General features: G+C 36.6%; 1 protein-coding gene across 3 annotated transcripts in view; it reads right to left on the bottom strand.

The window, feature by feature from the left end:
• The window catches only part of LOC136847456 (histone-lysine N-methyltransferase SUV39H1-like), a 933,410-nt gene that overhangs the window by 279,671 nt on the left and 631,249 nt on the right, over positions 1-22,490 (bottom strand). For 2 of the 3 annotated variants that reach the window (XM_067119163.1, XM_067119164.1), the window contains one exon: positions 4,594-4,740. The exons of the other annotated variant lie outside the window; for it this stretch is intronic. In XM_067119163.1, the coding sequence (XP_066975264.1) occupies positions 4,594-4,740 (147 nt within the window). The remainder of the gene's footprint in view (positions 1-4,593; positions 4,741-22,490) is intronic. 3 annotated transcript variants of the gene reach the window in all.

Here is a 22,490-nt window from a genome sequence, read left to right as displayed (position 1 = left end):
TAGACGTACTTAAGATACTCCCAGAGTCCAGCGGAACATGGAAGGATACTTTCTGCATAACTCAGGTCTTCATCCAAACACCCTGTCAGGAGGGTAGATGACAGGATTGTCTGGTTCATCTTATCCTGAAAACCTCTTCTATTCTAAGAGAAAAATGATGGCATTGCGGGTGTGCAGATTCTTTTATTACTATGCAGTTATTGACAACCGAGGAAACTTGCAGATCCTCGTCAGACCCGCATTTTGCCATTTGGACTTCTGCCAACCCTGTGGACTCTTTGACAGTGGTGGACACTTGGACAATCAAGCTAATGGTAACCCTACACACAGGCTGAAGACGTGCATAAAACACGGAAACCTAGCACAGGAATAACTGTGGGTTTGACAAACTGAGCCAAACCCTTCTGCAGATCAGACACAGTTCTCTCAACTGTATCCTGAGGGAAAAGGAAATGTTGACATGGAGGCAAAAATAACAGGGCTGAATGCTATTGTGAGAATCCCTCAGCAGTAAAATTTCACCTATAGTTTGATTTTTTTGAAGTTTCAAGAGTTTATTGCAAAGATCTCTAAAACACTCAGATCCAAACAAAGGTAATGTCTCTCAACTAAAAACTGTACACTGACTAATGCTCTCTGTACGGCACCCGGATGCGGGAGACTGATACTGAAGAATTGGTGCCAGGTTATATGTTCTGAAAAACTGTCTCAGAGCGGGTGATAAATGTTCACAGGCAGGAGTCAAGTACTGGATAGATATTGATGCTCTGGAACCTGCAATTGGCATAAATGATTATTAGTCAGTACCAAACTTTTGATATGTTCCAGAGCATACAGTTTCATAGAAACCGGGTTATTCAATTTATTAATTGGAGAAGATATAGTTTGTTAGTATCTGGAGAGCAAAAATTATCATGGTGGAGGCATTATTTTGTTAAAATTGTGAAATCTAAGATTATAAAGATCATTGTTAATAAATAATGCTATTAGCTCTAATAGGGAAGGATGGGCTGTCAATAAAGTTTTTGTTCCAGAAACAATCTGGTTTTTAAATAAATCTTTCTCTTTTTATATTCTTTATAATTTTTAAACCTCTGCAAAGGAACGTTGAAATTTTGAAATCAATTATAAGAACTGTTCTGAAGTATTTCTCCACTTTCACAAAATCAATATTGGACTGGTTATCAAATTGAATGCTCCGTGGCCAACCAAAACATTGGTTCGGTAGCAGGTGATGTACTGATATTTTCTAGCATTTTGAGAATAGTCTCAATCAACTGATTGCAGAACTATAAATTGATAAACTTGATCAAATCCTAATAACAAAACAATAAAATTGATTCTGTAGAACTGTAGGCTTGAAAGTTTCAATAAAATATCTCTGTCAGCAAATCTGATTATCTAACCGAATAATAAAGAGCTAATTTTTTTAATACATTTAAAGATTTTGAGGTTGTCTTTGCTTTGGTATTCCCGTTAGTGGGCAGGACTGGTCACTTCCAGTTCAAAATGATTGTCAAAATTTTAACATTTAGGCTGCTAAGAGTTTGAATTTTGGATGTAATTGGACTTGGAAGTTACTTATATGAAATGGTATCTTGAACTCCACCCTCCAATCATCAAAGATACTAAATTGAGCCAACGTCTAACCTCAAAAGTTTTATTTTATTTAAGGTTTTTCATCAGAAAATTTAAATCCAACAATAATGGCCACCACCGTTCAATTTTTATTTATGGAGATATTTAAGATTCTTTGGATGATATCTCTATTTTCGTTGGTCTTGAAGTGTAAAAAATGGCAAAATCATGCAACAAAAAAACTTTTGTTTACATTTTTTTAAGTGTTTACTCACATTATCAGTTTTTATTTTTTAAATAATACACCCTCAGTTTAGAAGGATACCCTTTTTATTTCAAATGTTTCCGAAATATTTTCAATTCTGGTTTGAAATGTTCAAAGAAGTTAAGAAATTTCCACTTTATACTTAAAGTTATCAAACCTTCCAGATTTAAAAGTCATATAGAGTTTTTACTAATTAAATGTCTCCATTTGTATTAACTAAATACCTCATTTATTATTTCAAATCTCATATCTAATGGAAGAGACTAAATATAAGGTAGATTTACCTTCCTCAGGCTCAGTACTTGGGTAAGTAAATGGTTCTACTGTTGTAACCAACTGATTTGTACTTTTAATAGATGCCAAGAGTACAGGCATCATATCTCAGTCAACCTAAGGTCATCAACATATGGAGAATTTTCAATCTCCAAGGAGGGTGCAGAGGTCATCCTCTGTGCCAAAACAGTATCATCAAAGAGTGCACGGGTACGCAATTCATTGTTATTATTCATAAAGACTGAAATGAAAACAACGGAAAAATTAACAATTTTAAAAAAGATATCATCACCCTTTCATGGAGTTTATTCTTTTACCAATGGCACCAGTAAGAGCTGACTCCCAAATGTCTACTCCTTACTCTACCCCACAGGGGGATGGCACAACACAACTAGGGTGGCTCAAGTGTAAGCCAAACTTTCTTGTTGGGACTAGTATTACAAGAATACAATCATCCCCACCCTAATCATATTATGGGCAAACCAGACAGAATGCCAAAAATCCTATCCCCAGAACCAGGCCACCCCTGGAATCCATGGCCCAGCCTTGCAGAATAGTTCTTCTCTTGGGTAATCAATGTGATATCCCTCAGGTCCAAACATTATGAGGTAGCTGATGATCTTACCACAGTTCCTACTATTAGCTTCTGATATAAACCCCAATCCCAGCTATCATTCCTTTTCCTATTTATCAGGTCAAATAAATTTAACTAAAAATGGAAAATTCCACAAAACTTAACCTAAATTATATTATAATTAATAATATATAGGACTCTTGGAATTGAACCCGGGAATGAATTCCAAGGGCTTATGAGGCCCCGCTCACCATGTCAAGGTGGCCCAGATACTGTAGACAATCATTACTTGTACCTAGCCAAAATCATAATACATGTACTGTAATATTATTGGTATTTCCTCAAATTACTACCACTGTATAATTGTTTTTACAGTAAAATGCATCAGCTATGTTTTTGTTAGGCTACTATACAGTTCTGTCTTCTACATATTTTAGAAGCAATTCATTTTGCAGACATCTCAGAAATTGAATGGTATATAAATTATTATTTTAAATTGAACAATATTTACAATAAGCTGCTTAGGATAGGATTTTAATTACTTTATGTGAAACTGCTCTTTAATATAAGCTTTGTAAGTTGGCTCCAGAGGTTCGAAGCACGTACGCCATTTGTAAAATCTTCATTAATTAATGGATTTCATCACTGGGAAGGACAGACCTCCTGTCTGTCTGTTAAACTGAGGTGCCACTGTATCTGCTAAATGAACTGCTTCTATAAACAAGTGCACATATCTGTAATTACTTGTGCTTGCTTACAAGATATGTAAAATACCATACACAAAAACCATACAATAAAAATGTTTTACACATACATAAAATACATAAACCCAAATTGTTTATGAGAGAGAGAGAGAGAGAGAGAGAGAGAGAGAGAGAGAGAGAGAGAGAGAGAGAGAGAGAGAGAGAGAGAGAGAGAGAACGAAACACATTTTAAATGCATAGTTTATTCTAATGTAATACTTACATGTCAGTTTACCCTGTACACACATGCAGACTAAAAAATTTGTGAATCATTACACTATTGCACTGCTTCAAGTACATTTCAGTATTGTATTGCATTAATACCAATAATACTACAATGAAGAGAGAGAGAGAGAGAGAGAGAGAGAGAGAGAGAGAGAGAGAGAGAGAGAGAGAGAGAGAGAGAGAGAGAGAGAGACTATCCTAACGTGATGCATGTGTGGAAACACACACATATACACGGCTAACAAATGAGTAACTGAAGCATGCTCAGAGGTTCAAACAAGGAAGTGTCAGTGTGCATTTGTTCACCATTTGATACCTCTATCATACTCAGTCCAGAAAGCATGTGACCTTCATCCACTCGGATGGGTTCGGTCCAATGTTCTATAACATAACATACTAGATTACTCTGATAAGTATAAAATATTTTTTCTTATTTTTATCGGACTTGGGCACATCTGTCAGGTAATGAAATTTGCTAATCAGAGGTCCACTGAGATGAGGTGCCACAGTATTGATGGAATGGATAAGCATTGAAATCAATTACTTCAGATATTTATAAATACAGTAATTGCTTTTTTATAATAAGCAAATTTGTAGTGTAGAAAAATCTGATAAGTGCTGTAACATGTACTCCATCTGCAGTAAATAAAAAACATACCTTACAATGGTAACATACACACAAACAAGACAAAGACACGCACACACCACTCACAAATTTTCATCAGTACAGACATAAGAAGCCAAACTATAAACCCAGCATTACAGGATTCGGGAGGAGGAGACGGGGGCTTCAAAAGCAGTCGATCAAACATAGACTTTGGGTATGGAAATTTTCTATTAAGTAATAAAATATTTATCATCATATAACAGAGGTTGCCTCTATGTTATATTAAATGGTACCCTATCAATGCAATACATGTAACTGATCTACATACCTGTTGCAGATATTCCTTGAATGCCTTGTTGAACTCTGGCTCAGGGTAAAAGAAACATTTAGTCTGGAAAGAACCAAACGCTTCCTTCGTTTTCTGCAAAGATTCTTCTAATTCTTTAAAACTCTCTTTCAGTTTTGCACCTGCATCCTGCAATAATTAGTACCTACCAATAAATATGTTGAACTTTTCCACACTTACTAATATTAAAAAAAAAAATATATATATATATATATATATATATATATATATATATATATATATATATATATATATATATATATGATCAAATATACTTTCAAAAATGTATGTTATTCAATAGGTATATGTATTTTATAAATTATATGTATCTTGAGTTGACAACCCACAAGTCTATAATCATTATTCTTAAAAAGTATGGAAGCAAAAAGCATATACAGGCAGTCCCCGGTTATTGGTGAGGTTCCGTTCCTGACAGCGTGCCGATAACCGAAAATCGGCAATAATAGCCCTGATCCTCGGTCATCAGCGCCGATAACCAGGGATCAGCGCCGATAACCAGAGATCGGTGCCAATAACCGAGAATCGGTGTAAAAAATCTGGTTATCTTCGTCACCAGACAAGCGCCATAAAACCGGATCGCCGATAGCCGAGGACTGCCTGTACTGTATATTAAATACAAAAAAATCATGGTAAAAAGCAAGATTTCTCATAGTAATGGAGTAGCCAGAAGTTGCATATGAAGAACATTCAAGTCTTGACTTATATAAACTAAGAATAAATCTTAAAAGGAAGCATTTTGTACATCAGCACAGAATAATTCCTAATCATGATTTTGTAAACTGTACCTAGCTTCAAAGTATTTCAACAAGGACTTGTTTTGCCATCTGTTATTGTAAAAACTGTAGTTATGGATGTAAAAAATATTATAATATGAGTTAGAAAAATAAGGCATGACAAACTTTGAAGAAACATTAATGCTCTTTAATTCTTTGACACTCATGGAATTATAAATAAGTGCCTGTTCCTCAGTACACTTCTCAGGGAATGGTGCACCCTGGGGTTAAGGAACCACCCAAAACTTGATTCAAAATAATAATACTGTATTCAATTCCTACACACAATACTCCAGCACATGTTAAATTTGGATAGCAACCTATGTATCAGTCCAATCAACACTACATTATCAAATACATTTCTATGAACTACAATGCCTGCCCCTATTATCTAAGTACCATATTGTATTAAAATCCCAAAGATTGATATCTTTCAAAAGAATAGGATGGTAGCAATTACAATATACCTTTAAATTTTTTGCAAATATTTGTTGTGACACTAAAATTGCTGAAATTGATTCAAATGCAACTATAGTTTTGTCTAACTTTAGCGCTAACGTTAGCGTTCGGGCTATCGATAATTTCATAACAATCAGGTTTATATAAACTTTCCAAGCATGTTTAACAGTTCACGCTAGGGTTTTTTGACATGCTAAATCTAAAAATCCCACCCTCCAATAAAGACGGAAAAGATTTTATCACAAACCACCACAGCGCAGCTAGAAAAACATTGGGTTGGCGTCATGTGCATGCGCAGTAGATGCGTAGTCGCATTTTGACCCGATTCATTCGAACTAGCCATGGAAGCACAGATGGAAAGGTGTAACCAGTGGAGATGTTTAGCCATAAATTGATTCATCAATGCGGCAGATAGGGGGTCAAAGTGCAGACCCCCCCGAGACCTGATATCCTATCACAATAGTGACAAGCTTCCGTTAACCGGAATGAATACGTGCCAACCCCATGCTATAAGTTCTCTGATAAGGGATTTAGCCGGGGCTGCCTAAGGCAGACGTAACTGCATGAGGCTCTCGCGGCTTCCAGACTAAAAATAGGGTTTTCATTTCCCTTCGGGTTCAAACCCCGTTTTTTATCTGTTCACTAATGCGCTTCAGAAATTGTCATCCTTTTTGGAAATGAATAAGCATGGTTCATATTTATACTGTATTACCAATTAAAAGGACTCTATATTACCTCACAAGTTGAATTTCTTTTAAGTATTTCTCCTATCTTGAAGTGAATCATCAAATTACCTAATTATATAAAGCACCTATTCCTGTTCTGCTGCTTTAAAAAAAAATCACAGTACAGTAAACCCCCAATATTCGCAGTCTCACAATTTGCGGACTCACCTAGTCATGGATTTCTCTATGGAACATTATGTACACATCATTCGCTGAAAATCTGCCCATTCACAGCATTTTTCAGAGAAATATTCACTAATTACCGTATTTTCATCTTATTTTCATGACTAAATGCACTTGTTGGGATAAAATTATTAAAATACTCAGGTAATGCTCGAGTTACGATAATTTGATTTTGCAATGGGGTAAGCAATTAACACCGATACAAAATTTATAAAAATTGTTTAAATTTCACACAGGAACAGGCAGCAGCATACAATGAGGCAGCGAGAGACCAAATTACAATAGACCAACTACTTTTCCTCCATCTCTTTATCCCATCTTCTAGTTAAAAAAGTAAAAGAGAATGATAAAAGTATTGTTAGTAACATTATACTTGTGTAAATGCATACAGCCATAAACAACTGAACGAGAACTGTTGTTTTGCTTATCACCAAAGCAGATAACAACAGCCGTTTTGCTTGTATTTCAATTACCGCAGTTATAGTACAAGTGAAGTTAAGTAGAATAGGACTGATATATTTTTACATTATACCCTTATTCGCTACGGATAAAAGATCGGCAAGGAAATATACAGCTAAATTTAAGCTGCAAGTTGTAGCTGAAGCTGAGAAAATGTTCAAGCTGCTAATGACTATAAATTACCGTGCATCGGCAACATGGATGAAACTCGACCGAAATTAAAATTGGAGAGAAGGTACTTTAATCAAAACTACTGGGCATGAAAGAACACATTACTGCTATTTTCACGCTGATAAATGATAAATATGTAAAGCTCGTATTATGATGAAATCAAATGAAAATAGCGAACGGAATCTTGATTTTTTTTTTTTTTTTTTCACAAAACAAACGCCCCCAAACGGCCGTCATCTATTAATGAAAAAAATAGCTAAGTTAATTTCACAACGAGACGTATTTAAGTTATATTTCAACTTTAAAACACTTCGTATAACGACAAATAACCTTGCCCCATATAAATAGAGTATCTAGAGATTCATTTACGCTAACTAGAAGCAAGAAAAGCGCCCTAAACTGAGTTAAATAAAGCGAAATAAACTTACTGCATAATTAATTCCCAAACCAAAACATTGATCGCAAATTATAATACAAAAGCAACATAAGAATATGCACAGTATTATTGGATAGTGTGAATTAAGGCATAACATTTTAAAAGATCTATGGAAAGGATGCATATTCGTTATGTTGATGTTTGTATAATACAATAGTGAATATAGAGTACAGTATAATGTAGGCTAGGCTAATTCTTGTTTGTTATTCAATTTCTCTTTGTATTGAATTATCATAAGTCAATCTGCACGAACCTCCAGAATTAGCTGATATTAATAATTACTATGCCATGCATGTATAGAGTATACAGGCAGTCCCCGGTTTACGATGGGGGTTCCGTTTTTACGCCGTGTCATAAACAAAAAATCATCGAAAATCGTCAGAAATCCTAAGAAAATCTTACTTTTAATGTTTTGGGTGTACTGAAAACGATGTAAACTGCATTTTTATTGTTTTTCATAAAAAAAAAAAAAGCCTCCAAATTTTTATTATTCTGCCGTTTTGGAGCCATATTTCTTCCGTCAGATCGGCGTACAACGCGTCATAACCCTGGAACATGCGTTGTAAGCCGGGAGATAATTTTTGATGAATATATTTGAAAAGCGTCGAACCTCGAACGTCATAAGTGGGACCCGTGTATGTAAATATATATATATATATATATATATATATATATATATATATATATATATATATATATATATATATATATATATATAATCAGTAAGCTACAAACGTCCTTTAATATCCAATTGTTCTACCTCGGAAGTAATATATTTTCATATATGTTACCGAAGGGGAATTTTTAGTTGATAATAAGTACGCCGTCCCGTGGGCTCAACCAGCGAAGGACAGGAACTCAGGACTACAGTGGACGATTAACCCAATCGCCACAAGTGAGGTATAAGTGGATATCGGCTCCCATGTACAAAAATCACCCGTCAAACTCAGGTGTTTGTATTTGGAGACGATATCCACCCACCTCTGCCATGTTGACTGTGTAATGCGTTTGTCGCACGCAGCCATATTATGACTTTTTATCACATCACCGTGATTCATATACAATCAGTGATTTGTACATGGCAGCCGATATCCACTTATACCTCACTTGTGGCCGATTGGGTTAATGCGTCCACTGTAGTCCTGAGTTCCTGTCCTTCGCTGGTTCGAGCCCACGGGATGGCGTACTTATTATCAACCAAAAAATTCCCCTCCGGTAACATATATGAAAATATATTACTTCCGAAGTAGAGCGAATTGGATATTAAAGGATGTTTGTAGCTTACTGATTGTATATGAATCACGGTGATGTGATAAAAAGTCATATATATATATATATATATATATATATATATATATATATATATACAGGTAGGCCTATGTATGTATTTAGGTGGGGTGTTTGTTATAGTAGTCACAGCATTTTTTTTCTTTAGTGCATGCATACACAGGGGCACTGCTCAACCTTAGGATGTGGTCTTGTTATAGAGGCTAATACAGGACTTGTGCCTGATTATCAAGTGTTGTCAAAAGTATGCAGTGCCTGTAAAGACAAGGATACAAAGATGAAGAAAGCGGTGATTAGTGAGGCACAACATAAGAAATGGTCTGCCAAGCAGGAATCTGAATGCCTAATAAATTTCACCAAGACATCTGGAGCTATGGAGAGTGAGGAAGCTATGCTTATGTGCAGCAGAAGTGAAAGAAAGGGACTGAGACAGAGCCGTATATAGAGAGTTTGGCCATGCTCGGAACCACTCAGGCAAGGTCACTAACCAATGGACACCATCTTGTCTCTGTCTGACCGCCCTGATACGGTTCTGCCCTGGCCCCTGACACAGTCAGAGCCGTCACGGCACACACACATAAGAGCGTTTTATTAATTGTCGGTAAATTACATACTTTACTCCTATGGTTTGCTGTGTAGCAGTAGGCTGTTCCGTACAGTATGGACAGGGTAAAACGATGCACAGATTCCCTAGAAACCCAGAGAGACAACGGCAATGGGAAGTTAAAGTGAAACAAAGAAAACTGGAAAGCACGATAGATCCTATTTATGTTCGACAAGTTCAAGACTTTTCCTCTTTACTTTTCATAGGTGTAACATTTGTGTTTTTACTGATAGTAAAATATATCATATGACTAAAAAACATATTTTTATTGCTGATATTCAGGCCTGCAGTTAATAATTATTTTATCTTTAGGATCATTCTGAGGATGATCAGTACGAAACGGGAAGAGCTGATGGTCTTAAACGCCTTAAATTATCTGCTGTTCCAACCAAGTTTGTGTTCACAAAATCAAATTCTACATTACGGAAACAACCAAGGAAAAGACAGCTTACTAACACAGAGATCAACGAACATCATGCAAAACATATATGAGTTGAACACTTATGCAAAATCATCAGAGTTTGATGATCAACATGAATCTTTTGCTACGTTTGGTGAAGGTAAGATGATGTTTTACAGATATATCAATTAATTTTTTTATTATGTAGGTATATATATATATATATATATATATATATATATATATATATATATATATATATATATATATATATATATTTAGTCCATATGTGCTTCTTTGAATTTTTAATTATTGGCCTACAAGAAAAACCATTTGGATTCGAAAACCAGGTGTCTTTTGAGTTAATATGGTATTTGTGTTTCTTCTCAGGAGCTTAAACTGGTCATGTGATTAGCAAAAGGTCAATCTAGGTGGTCGATTCAAATCCCTAAGGAATTAGTAGAAATGTCATAAACATGTCCAGTATTCAGTAATTAAAGGAAGGTTAGTAGATAAAAGCAGAGCTCTGGATAAAGGCTAGTCTCTTTTTTTTTTTTTTTTCCTGAAAACGAAGGTCACTTCAAAATATAATTGAATGCCAAGGAATTACAAACTTGAAATTGACTGTTTGCAACATGTGTATATATATATATATATATATATATATATATATATATATATATATATATATATATATATATATATATATATATATATATACATACAGTATTTCTTATTGATATTTTGTATCCGAATAGCCACTGTAATAGTGTTAGTCATAAAAAATGTGCATTTCAGAAGAAAATTCAAGTGACAATTCTGGCAATAATACTGATGCTACCAGTAGGGATTCTACCAATCCTGTTGGAGAGTTACGAGTAGCAGCATTAACCCTTTAACGCCGACTGGACGTATTTTACGTCGACAAAAGTTGTCTGCCGGTTTCCAAGTGGATGTAAAATACGTCAACTACAAAAAGTTTTTTAAATGTTTGCGGAAAAATACTTATAGGCCTCGTTTCAGAAAAATTTTAAATCGCGCGCCTTGAGGGATGCTGGGAGTTCACGGATCACGCTGTTGTTTTGTTTACAAGCGTAATTTTTGCACCGTTTTTATTAGCCTTTACATAAAGTTTTATATATGAAAATGTGCGCAATTTCATGTAGAATACAACAAAAAATAACTCATGGTTGTAGCTTTTATCAATTTTGAAATATTTTCATATAAATCATGATAAGTGCCAAAATTTCAACCTTCGGTCAACTTTGACTCGACCGAAATGGTCGAAAAATGCAATTGTAAGCTAAAACTCTTACATTCTAGTAATATTCAATCATTTACCTTCATTTTGCAACAAACGAGAAGTATCTAGCACAATATTTCGATTTATGGTGAATTTTTGAAAAAAACTTTTTTCTTACCTTCGCTCTAACTCTGCTGAAAATCTCAGAAATTCTTTAGTCACTTTGTCGTAATTTTTGCACTGTTTTGTATTAGCCGTTACATAAAGTTTTATATATGAAAATGTGTGAAATTTCATGTAGAATACAACAAAAAATCTCATGGTTGTAGCTTTTATCAATTTTGAAATATTTTCATATAAATCACGATAAGTGCCAAAATACCAACCTTCTGTCAACTTTGACTCTACCGAAATGGTCGAAAAATGCAATTGTAAGCTAAAACTCTTACATTCTAGTAATATTCAATCATTTACCTTCATTTTGCAACAAATGAGAAGTCTCTAGCACAATATTTCGATTTATGGTGAATTTTTTAAAAACTTTTTTCCTTACGTCCGCACTAACTGCTGAAAATCTTGTAAGAGCCTGACACCGCTAAACACGTGCTGAAAATCGGAGTGGACAAGACAACAAGAGCATCTCGTTTTCTTTCTCTAAAGTCACTTATTTCCGTCTGTTTCTCCCTAACCATTGTTGTCTTGATGTATGTACAATCACCACTACTTGCATTGCCATGCAAGCATTCTAATCATGTACTCATAATGTTCCAACGAATCTTCTGTATCAAACTGTGTGTATGTTTCTGTTTGTGAAGACGCCAAATGTCTCACCACTCCGATGGACGACGACACACGAACACACACGTGTTTGTTTGAGAAGAGAGGCCAGGCTCTTACAATCTCAGAAGTTCTTTGGTCACTGTCGTAATTTTTGCACAGTTTTCTATTAGCCATTACATAAAGTTTTACATATGAAAATGTGTGCAATTTCATGTAGAATACAACAAAAAATAACTCATGGTTGTAGCTTTTATCAATTGTGAAATATTTTCATATAAATCACGCTAAGTGCCAAAATTTCAACCTTCGGTCAACTTTGACTCGACCGAAATGGTAGAAAAATGCAATTGTAAGCTAAAACTCTTACATTCTAGTAATATTCAATCATTTACCTTCATTTGGCAACAAACGAGAAGTATCTAGCACATTATTTCGATTTATGGTGAATTTTTGAAAAAAACCTTTTCCTTACGTCCGTGCGCTAACTCTGCTGAAAATCTCAGAAATTTTTTAGTCACTTTGTTGTAATTTTTGCACCATTTTCTATTAGTTGTTACATAACATTTTATATATGAAAATGTGCGCAATTTCATGTAGAATACAACAAAAAATAATTCATGGTTGTAGCTTTTATCAATTTTGAAATATTTTTATATAAATCATGATAAGTGCCAAAATTTCAACCTTTGGTCAACTTTGACTCGACCGAAATGGTAGAAAAATGCAATTGTAAGCTAAAACTATTACATTCTAGTAATATTCAATCATTTACCTTCATTTGGCAACAAACGAGAAGTATCTAGCACAATATTTCGATTTATGGTGAATTTTTGAAAAAACCTTTTCCTTACGTCCGTGCGCTAACTCTGCTGAAAATCTCAGAAATTCTTTAGTCACTTTGTTGTAATTTTTGCACCATTTTCTATTAGCTGTTACATAACATTTTATATATGAAAATGTGCACAATTTCATGTAGAATACAACAAAAAATAATTCATGGTTGTAGCTTTTATCAATTTTGAAATATTTTCATATAAATCATGATAAGTGCCAAAATTTCAACCTTCGGTCAACTTTGACTCGACCGAAATGGTCGAAAAATGCAATTGTAAGCTAAAACTCTTACATTCTAGTAATATTCAATCATTTACCTTCATTGTGCAACAAACGAGAAGTCTCTAGCACAATATTTCGATTTATGGTGAATTTTTGAAAAAAACTTTTTCCTTACCTTCGCTCGCCCTAACTCTGCTGAAAATCTCAGAATTTCTTTAGTCACTTTGTCGTAATTTTTGCATCATTTTATATTAGTCGTTACATAAAGTTTTATATATGAAAATGTGTGCAATTTCATGTAGAATACAACAAAAAATAGCTCATGGTTATAGCTTTTATCAGTTTTGAAATATTTTCATATAAATCACGATAAGTGCAGAAATTTCAACCTTTGGTCAACTTTGACTCGACCGAAATGGTCGAAAAATGCAATTGTAAGCTAAAACTCTTACATTCTAGTAATATTCAATCATTTACCTTCATTTTGCAATAAACGGGAAGTCTCTATCACAATATTTCGATTTATGGTGAATTTTTGAAAACTTTTTTTACGTCCACGTGTTAGGAATTCACGCATCATTTTGTGATAATATTTTCTCTGTGTTGCTTTGTGGTCATTTTACAATTTGTTATATACCAAAATTATCGCAATTTAGTATACAATACAAAAACAAAAACAAAAATTGCTCATTAGCTTTAACCGTTTTGCTCACAGCGCGATTTGAATACAATTATATATGAAATTTTTTTTTGCGCTGTCATATATTCCAATATTTATATATGAAAATATTTTTTTTCATTTCTGATGGTTGCATACTAATCTTCAGGCAATGAGAAAAAAAGGAGCCAAAAATGAACTCTTAATCTTGAAAACTAAGCGTGCTAAGAAAGTTAAAACGGCACAAAAGAAGAAACACGAAGCCTTGAAAAAGATATCAGCTTTTGAAGGTAACATGGCAAAGGTTTTTAACGAGGATCAACTCTGGCTCGAGGTATTAAGGGCGGTAATAGTCGAGGGAAGAAATGGTCAAATGAGAAAATTAAGAAGGGTCTTCAACTTAGATTTGCTTGTGGGTCAACAGGATACAATTTATTATTGCAACAACACCAGCCCCTACCATCCCTTCGATCACTGAGAAGACTCGAATTTATTCGTATGGAACCGGAGTATTAGATGAGGTATTTACATTTTTAAAGATAAAGGTTGATGTTATGGATGTAAAAGAAAGGGAATGCTGTTTGTTTCTAGATGAAATGTGTATAAAACCTGGGCTTCAATATGACCGATTGTCCAGATGCTTGAGGGGTGATGTAACACTTCCTGAACACAATGGTGTTGCCACTCACGCTCTTGTTTTCATGCTAGGGGGAATTACGACTAGATGGAAACAAATAGTGGCATACTACTTTAAAACCTTTGGTTTTGGATATTTTGAAATGAGCACATGACATTGGATTGCATGTTAGTGCCATCACATCAGACATGGGGAGTGCAAATCGGGCCCTTCTAAAGAGTTTTGGTATTATCTGTTCCAGGAACTGTCGAACAGAAGACAGCTCATCCTTTTATCAAAGAACAACTACTTTATTTCCTGCACAATGTACCACATATTATAAAGAACTTGTGGTCATGTCTAGTGAAAGGCAATATTATTCATTTGAGTGACGACATAGTAAAACAATTTGATTTGCCATTGAAGGAGGTGACAGCTGAACATGTCAGAAGTTTAATATCTTTTCAGGAGGGCAAAGATCTGAAGCTTGCACCAAAACTCTCTGACGCTCATGTAAATCCATCACATTTTGAGAAAATGAAAGCATCAGGTGCTTTAAATTTCTTTAGCAATTCGGTAAAAGTGGGACTTCAGTATCTGGTTGAACGCGAAGGATACAGTAAAGACTTACTTACAACAGCTTGGTTCCTTGGTCTGATAAATAAGTGGTTCGATTTAATGTCAAGTGGGCATCCAATCATGGCAGTAAGTAACGTCAATGAATCCTGTTATAAGCAAGCTATACTGCATCTTGAGCAAGTTACAAGAGTGTTTCATGAAATACGTATTGGACTTAATACACAGTGGAGGCCAGTTCAAACTGGAGTGATATTGTCTACCACTTCCAATCTTAATCTCCAAAGTCATTATTTGGCCAAAGGTCACAGATTTTTACTGACATCCAGATTCACCCAGGATTGCCTAGAAAATTTGTTTAGCTCCATAAGACTGAAAAACCCAGTGCCAACTGCCTTAGAATTTTGAGTCTCTGAAATTGATATCAGATGCACAATTTCTGAAATGTTCAAGTGCAAGTAATTATAACGTAGATGACCGCGAGTTTCTAGCTGACTTTCTGAATAAGCCCAATGATGAAACAAATGGTGATGCTGAAAATGAAACTGAAGAACCTGATTTTGACCAATTCTCAAGTGATAATTTAATGAATCAAGCAGAAATGAGCAGCCTCCATTATATTGCTGGTTACTGCATAAAAAAGGTTAAAAAGTCAAATAATCATTGTACGTTTTGTCTTCAAACAATAGAGAGCAACCAGTCAACACAGACAGATCCTTCTCAGAGGTTGACTCAGTTACAAGAATAAAGAAAAAACTGTCTAGTTTATAGCACAGATGCCTGCCTCAGCTTATTTCAAAATGCAGAAAATATTTTTAAGGCAAATGAAAATAGTTTTGGAAACAAGAGCAATTTATTAGGACGACTAGTGCATTTGGCAAACACTCAGACAAAAAATTTAACCTTTCCTTCTTGCCATGACATTAAGGGTAGACTCCTGAAGTTTTTCTTCACATTAAGATTATATATTAATGCTAAAAAACACGAGAACATTCGTAAGGCTCGGTTGTTAAAATCAAAAGGAAGTGAATTAGGGAGTAAAAGTATGATGATGAGAAAAGCTGTAATGAATATAGGTAAACAGTGAATTTTGAAACAATGTATATTTTATTATACTTATGTATTTTAAAGTTAAAACTGTAATAAAGTTATAAATTATCATGAGTTTTTTAATAAACATCATAATGGTTGATAGAAAGCTTAAGTTAACAATCAGCAGCATATGATGAGAGAGAGAGAGAGAGAGAGAGAGAGAGAGAGAGAGAGAGAGAGAGAGAGAGAGAGAGAGAGAGAGAGAGAGAGAGAGAGAGAGAGAGAGAGACATCGCTCAGGTGGGTGAGCATGACCAAGCACGACTGAACAGGACAGGAGCAAGATGGCGCCCTGTCAAAAGGTTGGCCAAACTCTCTCTATATACGGCTCTGGATTGAGGTATACAACAGTTACAGGAGATGGGGACAGTAATGACCACAAAGCCCTCATTGGTCTCAACAATAATCAGGGCCCTTATGGTGAAAAGTTCCCAGTAATAGAGGAAGAATGTAAAAATCATGTGAAAAAAAAAAAAAAAGGATGAAAACTGCAATTACAAAGGTGAGGGACAAGTATGTTGTTATGGGAAAAACAAAGGCAGGTAAACCTAAGCGCACTAAACCCCTGAATCAAAAACTCACAGATGATGTCATTACCCACATACAATTTTATTATGGTCAAGCAATCACGAGGCATCTTGATGACACAGTAGAGAAAACGCAAAATGACATTTTGCAACATTACAGCATTTGACGTTGACTGATGAAAACCCACATTATGACTTATGTTCTGCTAGCTGGTGTTTTTGGAAGAAAGAGACCACTCAAGACCCAACTAAGAAGCCAGATCACAGCAAGATGAAGCTGAGACTGACTCTTGATGAGCAGGAGTACAAGGAGGTGGAGTCAGTGTACCATCGGCTGTCTGCAGAACCGCAATGAAAGCGTTCACAGCAGAATCTGGATAATATGCCCCAAAGTAAAGAGCGCTAGTAAAGTAGTTTGGACTTTGCAGTGGCTCAAGCCTGTCTAATCTATAACAGAGGCTATGAAGAAGGAAATCTTTGTGAGGTATTGGGCATCCCTATGTCTAGGAACCTACTAAATACCTTCAGGAATTGGGATGAAATATGTGAAAAGAAGATCACCTCCAAGCCAAAGAGGAGAAGAAAACAGTTAGCAGACCCAAATTACTCACCTGGAGCCTTCTAGATAAGTACTTGACAGAGACTCTGCAGAGGCCTTGGGAAGGGGTCCATCGCTGGTAAATACAAAAACCAGGCTTATGACGCACTATCTCAACAATGTCCCAGCAGAGAGGTTGTATAACCAGTAAAGACCCACAATCAGTGCTCTCAATTCAGTAATATGTTTAGGGTGAGCCAAGGCAGTTAATCACAGTTTATTTAGTAACACTGACACAGAATGTGATATGGCACCAGTACAGAACTGATAAACTTTGATGTGCGTTTTCTCGAAACTATGTTTTTTGAGCTTTAATTTGGTATAACTCCATTGTTTCTTGTTAGAATTCAGTGCACAAGGGTTCACTGTAAAGGGGACACTTTGGGGAAGTATATGACCTATGGATAATGTCCTGTGATACTTTAAATTTCCATGGGAGGATTTTATGATACAAAAAGTGGAGGAAAAATACAATTTTCAAAAATATTCATAATGGCATTACAATTTACAGGAGAGAGTTTTCTAGAGGTCAAAAGCTTTTTTATTATGTGTAATATCAGACAAAAAAATATGGGCCATCTCCTCCTTAGGATATCTTCAAAGTAGCATTTAGAAAATCACTGAAAAAAAGTTACTTTAAATTTTAAAAATTAAAAAAAAAAAAATTATGAATGAATAGACATAAAATTCACTGTAAGTAATGTCTGTGGTGTTCTTCATAATTTGTGCAAGTTTTAAACAGTAATTCCAATATTAAGAGATTTTCAGTAAAATGCTGTACTATCTCCCTATAGAGGTGCTGTACATGAGCCTAAACAAACCGTCTTGAAGAGCAATACCTCCTCTGTAGATACACATCGAAGGAACTTGGATGATTGAGGATGTACTGGTATGAGAAAATTGTCTCCTGCACATCCACCAAAACATCTGATGGTTCTTTGGGAAGTCACTAAAACCATGCTGGAAAAATGCTATTTTTGTAATAAAATTAAGTTTTATATATACTTACAAAGTAATTACATTGCTATAGTTTCTAACTCATGCGGCACCTTAATTCAAAATTCGCAGTAGCGCTTCAATTGTTTAGTGTAGATGACTAGGCCTGCCCACTAACAGGAATACCAGGAACAACTTAGCAGACAACCTCATTCTGTTTGTGCCTTATGTCCATCGGGAGGGAGGAGGGTGGGCTCTGATTCTGTAATTACTTGGTAAGTATATATAAAACTTAATTTTATTATAAAAATAGCTTTTTATATAAGTAACTTGGCAAGTAATTAAACTGCTGAATCCACACTGACAGGAGGTGGGATACATGAACATATTCTACTCCAAAACATTAAGTCATGTATTGAATTTGAAATAGAAAAGTTGCTAGCATTGAAAACAATGCTTGTCGTTTCCTTATCAGCTAAGAGAGCTACTGCTAGAGAATGCTGCCTCTGGTTGGTGCTCATCTTAACCTGTAGTGGCGAGGTGGTATAGCCGTGGAGCGCCTCTACTTAAGTGGGAGCTTTGCAGCGAAGGAGTATTCCAATGGCTAGCAAAGCATCAATAGGGGCCCTTGAACTGGGCGCAGTAACCATACAAAAAACAACCAGACAATACTGTCACCTACACCAAAATAAAACAACAACCCATCCACTGAGAGTGATGGGTGCTCCAGGTACATTGTACCCCCGGCTCCCCCAAAAACCTGACACCTAACTACAAGGTGAAGAGAGAGGAGAAAATCCTATGCTTCCTCCCGCAATATCATGCCAGTTACTAATAATGGTCACAAGTTACTACAAAATTTTAACACTGTTTTAACTTTCATTAAAAATAGTGAGAAGTGAAAATCAATTACACTTCAAGTAAGTCGATTGCAAAAGGGCATACTGTGCCTGCCAGCTAATGAGGTAGAAGCTGCTCTGACATCTTTAGCTTTCACTTAAAAGTAGGCAAAATGCTCTCCTGAATCTGAGAAAGGTCTCAGAAATAAAGTCCACTTAGGATGAAGGACAATGTGCTCATAGTCAAGAGGTCGAGATGGGTCCTTGCCAGAACACTATCGGCTGTGGATGGCCCTCTGCTCTTCCGGTCCTAATCAGGCAATACCTGAAAACTCCAACTGGACAGGGGGCTCTCTATTCTTCCTCAGAACAAGGATGTCTGTTAAGTTCTTAAAGGAGAAAGAACGGATCCATGTATTGGATAGGTTCTTGTTCTTGGCTAAAATCCAAGGGTAAACGAGCAAACCATGTCTCCTTGTGAAAAAGACCTACTCTAGAATGATGGCTTGGATCTCACTAAAACATTTTAGCAGAAGCCAAGGTCACCAAGAACATAGCCTTCTGGGTAAGGTCTTTTCCGAGAAGATAAGCATAAAAAATCAAAAGGAGCCCGTCAGTCACTTTAACATTACATCCAGGTTCCAGGAGACTGGATTTCCTTCCTTGCTTGGACTAGTCAAAGGACTTGACGTAGTTGCTTAAGAAGTGATTTAAACATTAGCTCAACACCCCTTAAAGGAGGAATACGAGAGATTCTAGATCTCAGATAAGAGGTAATCTGCAATTTGGGTCACAAATGTCTCGAAAGAGTGACACAGAGTATGAGACACCAGCCATGGAAAATTGCTCTTATTCTGGTAGATGGAGCTAGAAGACTGACGTATGTATTTGCAATACTCCCTACAGCACGTCTAGAAAAACCCCTTCGTTCTGACAAGCTTCCGGACAGTCAGAGGCCCGTCTGGACAAGAGCAAGCCACCCTTGGTGGTATCTCTTGAAGATAGGTTGACTGAGTAGACATGGATTGGGGAAGGAGTCTTGGAGAGACCATTATTTCATGGGTCAGAACAGGGCTAAGAGGGTCATCGTAACGTTGTGATGAACCTGAAACTTGTTCAGCACTTCCTTGACTATGCTGAAGGGCGGAAAGGCGTAGGGGTCCAAATTGCACTGAACTTGCAGCATGGAGTCTGCTGCCCATGCTAGAGGGTTTGTGGCTGGAGAACAAAAGGTGGCAAACAGGTCCAAAGTCACCTGCCCCATAGATTCCACAGATCCTGACACACCAGGGGATTTAAGGTCCACTCGGTGGTAAGAACAAGCTTCTGACAGCTCAGTTGATCCACCAGAACTTATTAGTTGGCCTGAATAATTCGAGAGGCTAGAAAACTCGATTTTTGATCTTCCACAGTAGTTCTCTTGTTGTTTGGGAGAAAAAATGAGAGCGAGTCTCCTTGCTAACATAATAAACGTTAGGAGTGTGGTTTAGTCTGAATGGATTACCACAGTCTAGGAGTGAACTAGGGTTGAGAAGCACTGGAGCCTTAAGCGAATTGCTTTCAGCTCTTTGGCATAGATCTGAAGGTTCTGTTCTTCCGGGGACATGTCCCAGAAACTTCCGATTCCCCGAGTGGGCTCCCCAACCTAGATCAAGGAGTTGACAAGAAGTCTAAGTCTAGTCTCAGTGGGTGAAGGAACTTCCCTTCCGAAAGTTAGTTCGGGCAGCCACCACTGCAGATCCGACTTAAATCCAGGGCTTTGGGAAAAACAATGGTGCCTGGCTGTGTTTCCGTCCCAGTTGGTCTTGTATTCAAAACCTTCGAGGATTTTTCCTTCGAAGGGAATCAAAGTCAGTTGTCCAGGAAAAATGACATTTTTATGATAAAATTAAGTTTTTTATATACTTACCCATTAATTACTTAGCTAAGAGTTTCTATTTAAACGGCAGTTAGAATTCTGAATTCCTGGTAGTGATTCTTTTGTTTTGTGTGGGTGACTATGCCCCACCCACTTTCGGGGTACGAAAGAGGAACAACATCGCCAACACAACAATTTGTTTATGCAAACAAGAGGCCATGTGCTGGGAGGAGGATGGGCTCCATCTGTAATTACTGGGTAAGTATATATAAAACTTAATTTTATCATAAAAATGTAATTTTTATATAAGTAACTTACCCAGTAATTACTTAGCTGTTTCCAAATTAAAAGGTGATGGGGAATCATGGACAAAGGCTGAAGTTATAATTGATGAGATAATTGTTGTTCCTTACCTGGTGAGAGAGCTGCTGCAGGTAGATACTGCCTCTGGTGGCGCTCATCTCAACCTGTAGCGATGTGGCAGCATGGCCATACATGCCTACTTAAGTGGGACACTTTGCAGCGAAGGAGTACTGCGAAGGCTGATAAAGTATAAGACCAAGCTTTGCGATGAAGGTGTACACCAAAGGCCAACAAAGCATACATAATTGCCCCTGCCCTGGGCACAGTACAACAAAAATAATATACCAGAAAACAAAGTCATCTACACCATAATTAAACAATGATTAAACGATAAAAAACAAGACCACTACCCAACACTAAAACTGGTGGGCACTCCAGGTACATTGTACCCTCCCAGGCTCCCCAAGAACTAAACACCATTTTCAAGGCGAAGAGAAAAGGAAAGGAAGGGACACTTCCTCACCCATCACCACGCCAGCTACGGACACAGGTCCCAGGGAACTGCATTTATCATAAACTGTCTCGATGCCCCGCAAAAGTGCATCGCGAATACCGACTTGCATTTCCAATTAGTTGCCTCCAAAGATCGCAGACAGAGAAAGGTTGTGCTTGAATGCTACCGAGGTAGCCACTGCTCTTACTTCATGAGCTTTAACTTTCAATAGCGATAAGTCAGTCTCCGCTAATTGCGAGTGTGCCTCTACGATGAGATCCCTCAAGGAAAACGAAATGGCATTCTTCAATAGGGGTCTATTGGGGTTTTTCACTGAACACCAGAGATTGCTAAACTGGCCTCTAATCTTCTCCATCTGATGTAAATAATAACTGAGGGCACGTACTGGGCACAGCTCTCTCTCTCTCCTCTTCCGTGCCTAAAATATCCGATAAGCTTGAAATCAAAAAGGAACGGGGCCAGGGATGCAATGGGTTTTCATTTTTTGCTAGAAATCCTAGTAAAAGGAGTGGACTGCGTTCCCTTGTGAAAAACCGATCCTTTTGTCTATTGCCTGAAGTTCACTTACTCTCTTAGCCGTTGCTAAGGCAACCAGAAAGAGAGTTTTCCGAGTCAGATCCCTTGGAGAGGAGGAACGCATAAGTTCAAAGCGAGGGTCGGAAAGCCACTTAAGAACTACATCAAGATTCCAAGAGAAGGACTCCTCTTTCTTGGACTTGGAGATATTGAAAGATTCAGTTAATTTGAACAAGTCTTGGTTGTTCGA

This window comes from Macrobrachium rosenbergii, chromosome 16, assembly GCF_040412425.1.
Source record: "Macrobrachium rosenbergii isolate ZJJX-2024 chromosome 16, ASM4041242v1, whole genome shotgun sequence".
Classification (NCBI taxonomy): domain Eukaryota; kingdom Metazoa; phylum Arthropoda; class Malacostraca; order Decapoda; family Palaemonidae; genus Macrobrachium; species Macrobrachium rosenbergii.
This window is presented reverse-complemented; position numbering and strand designations above follow the sequence as displayed.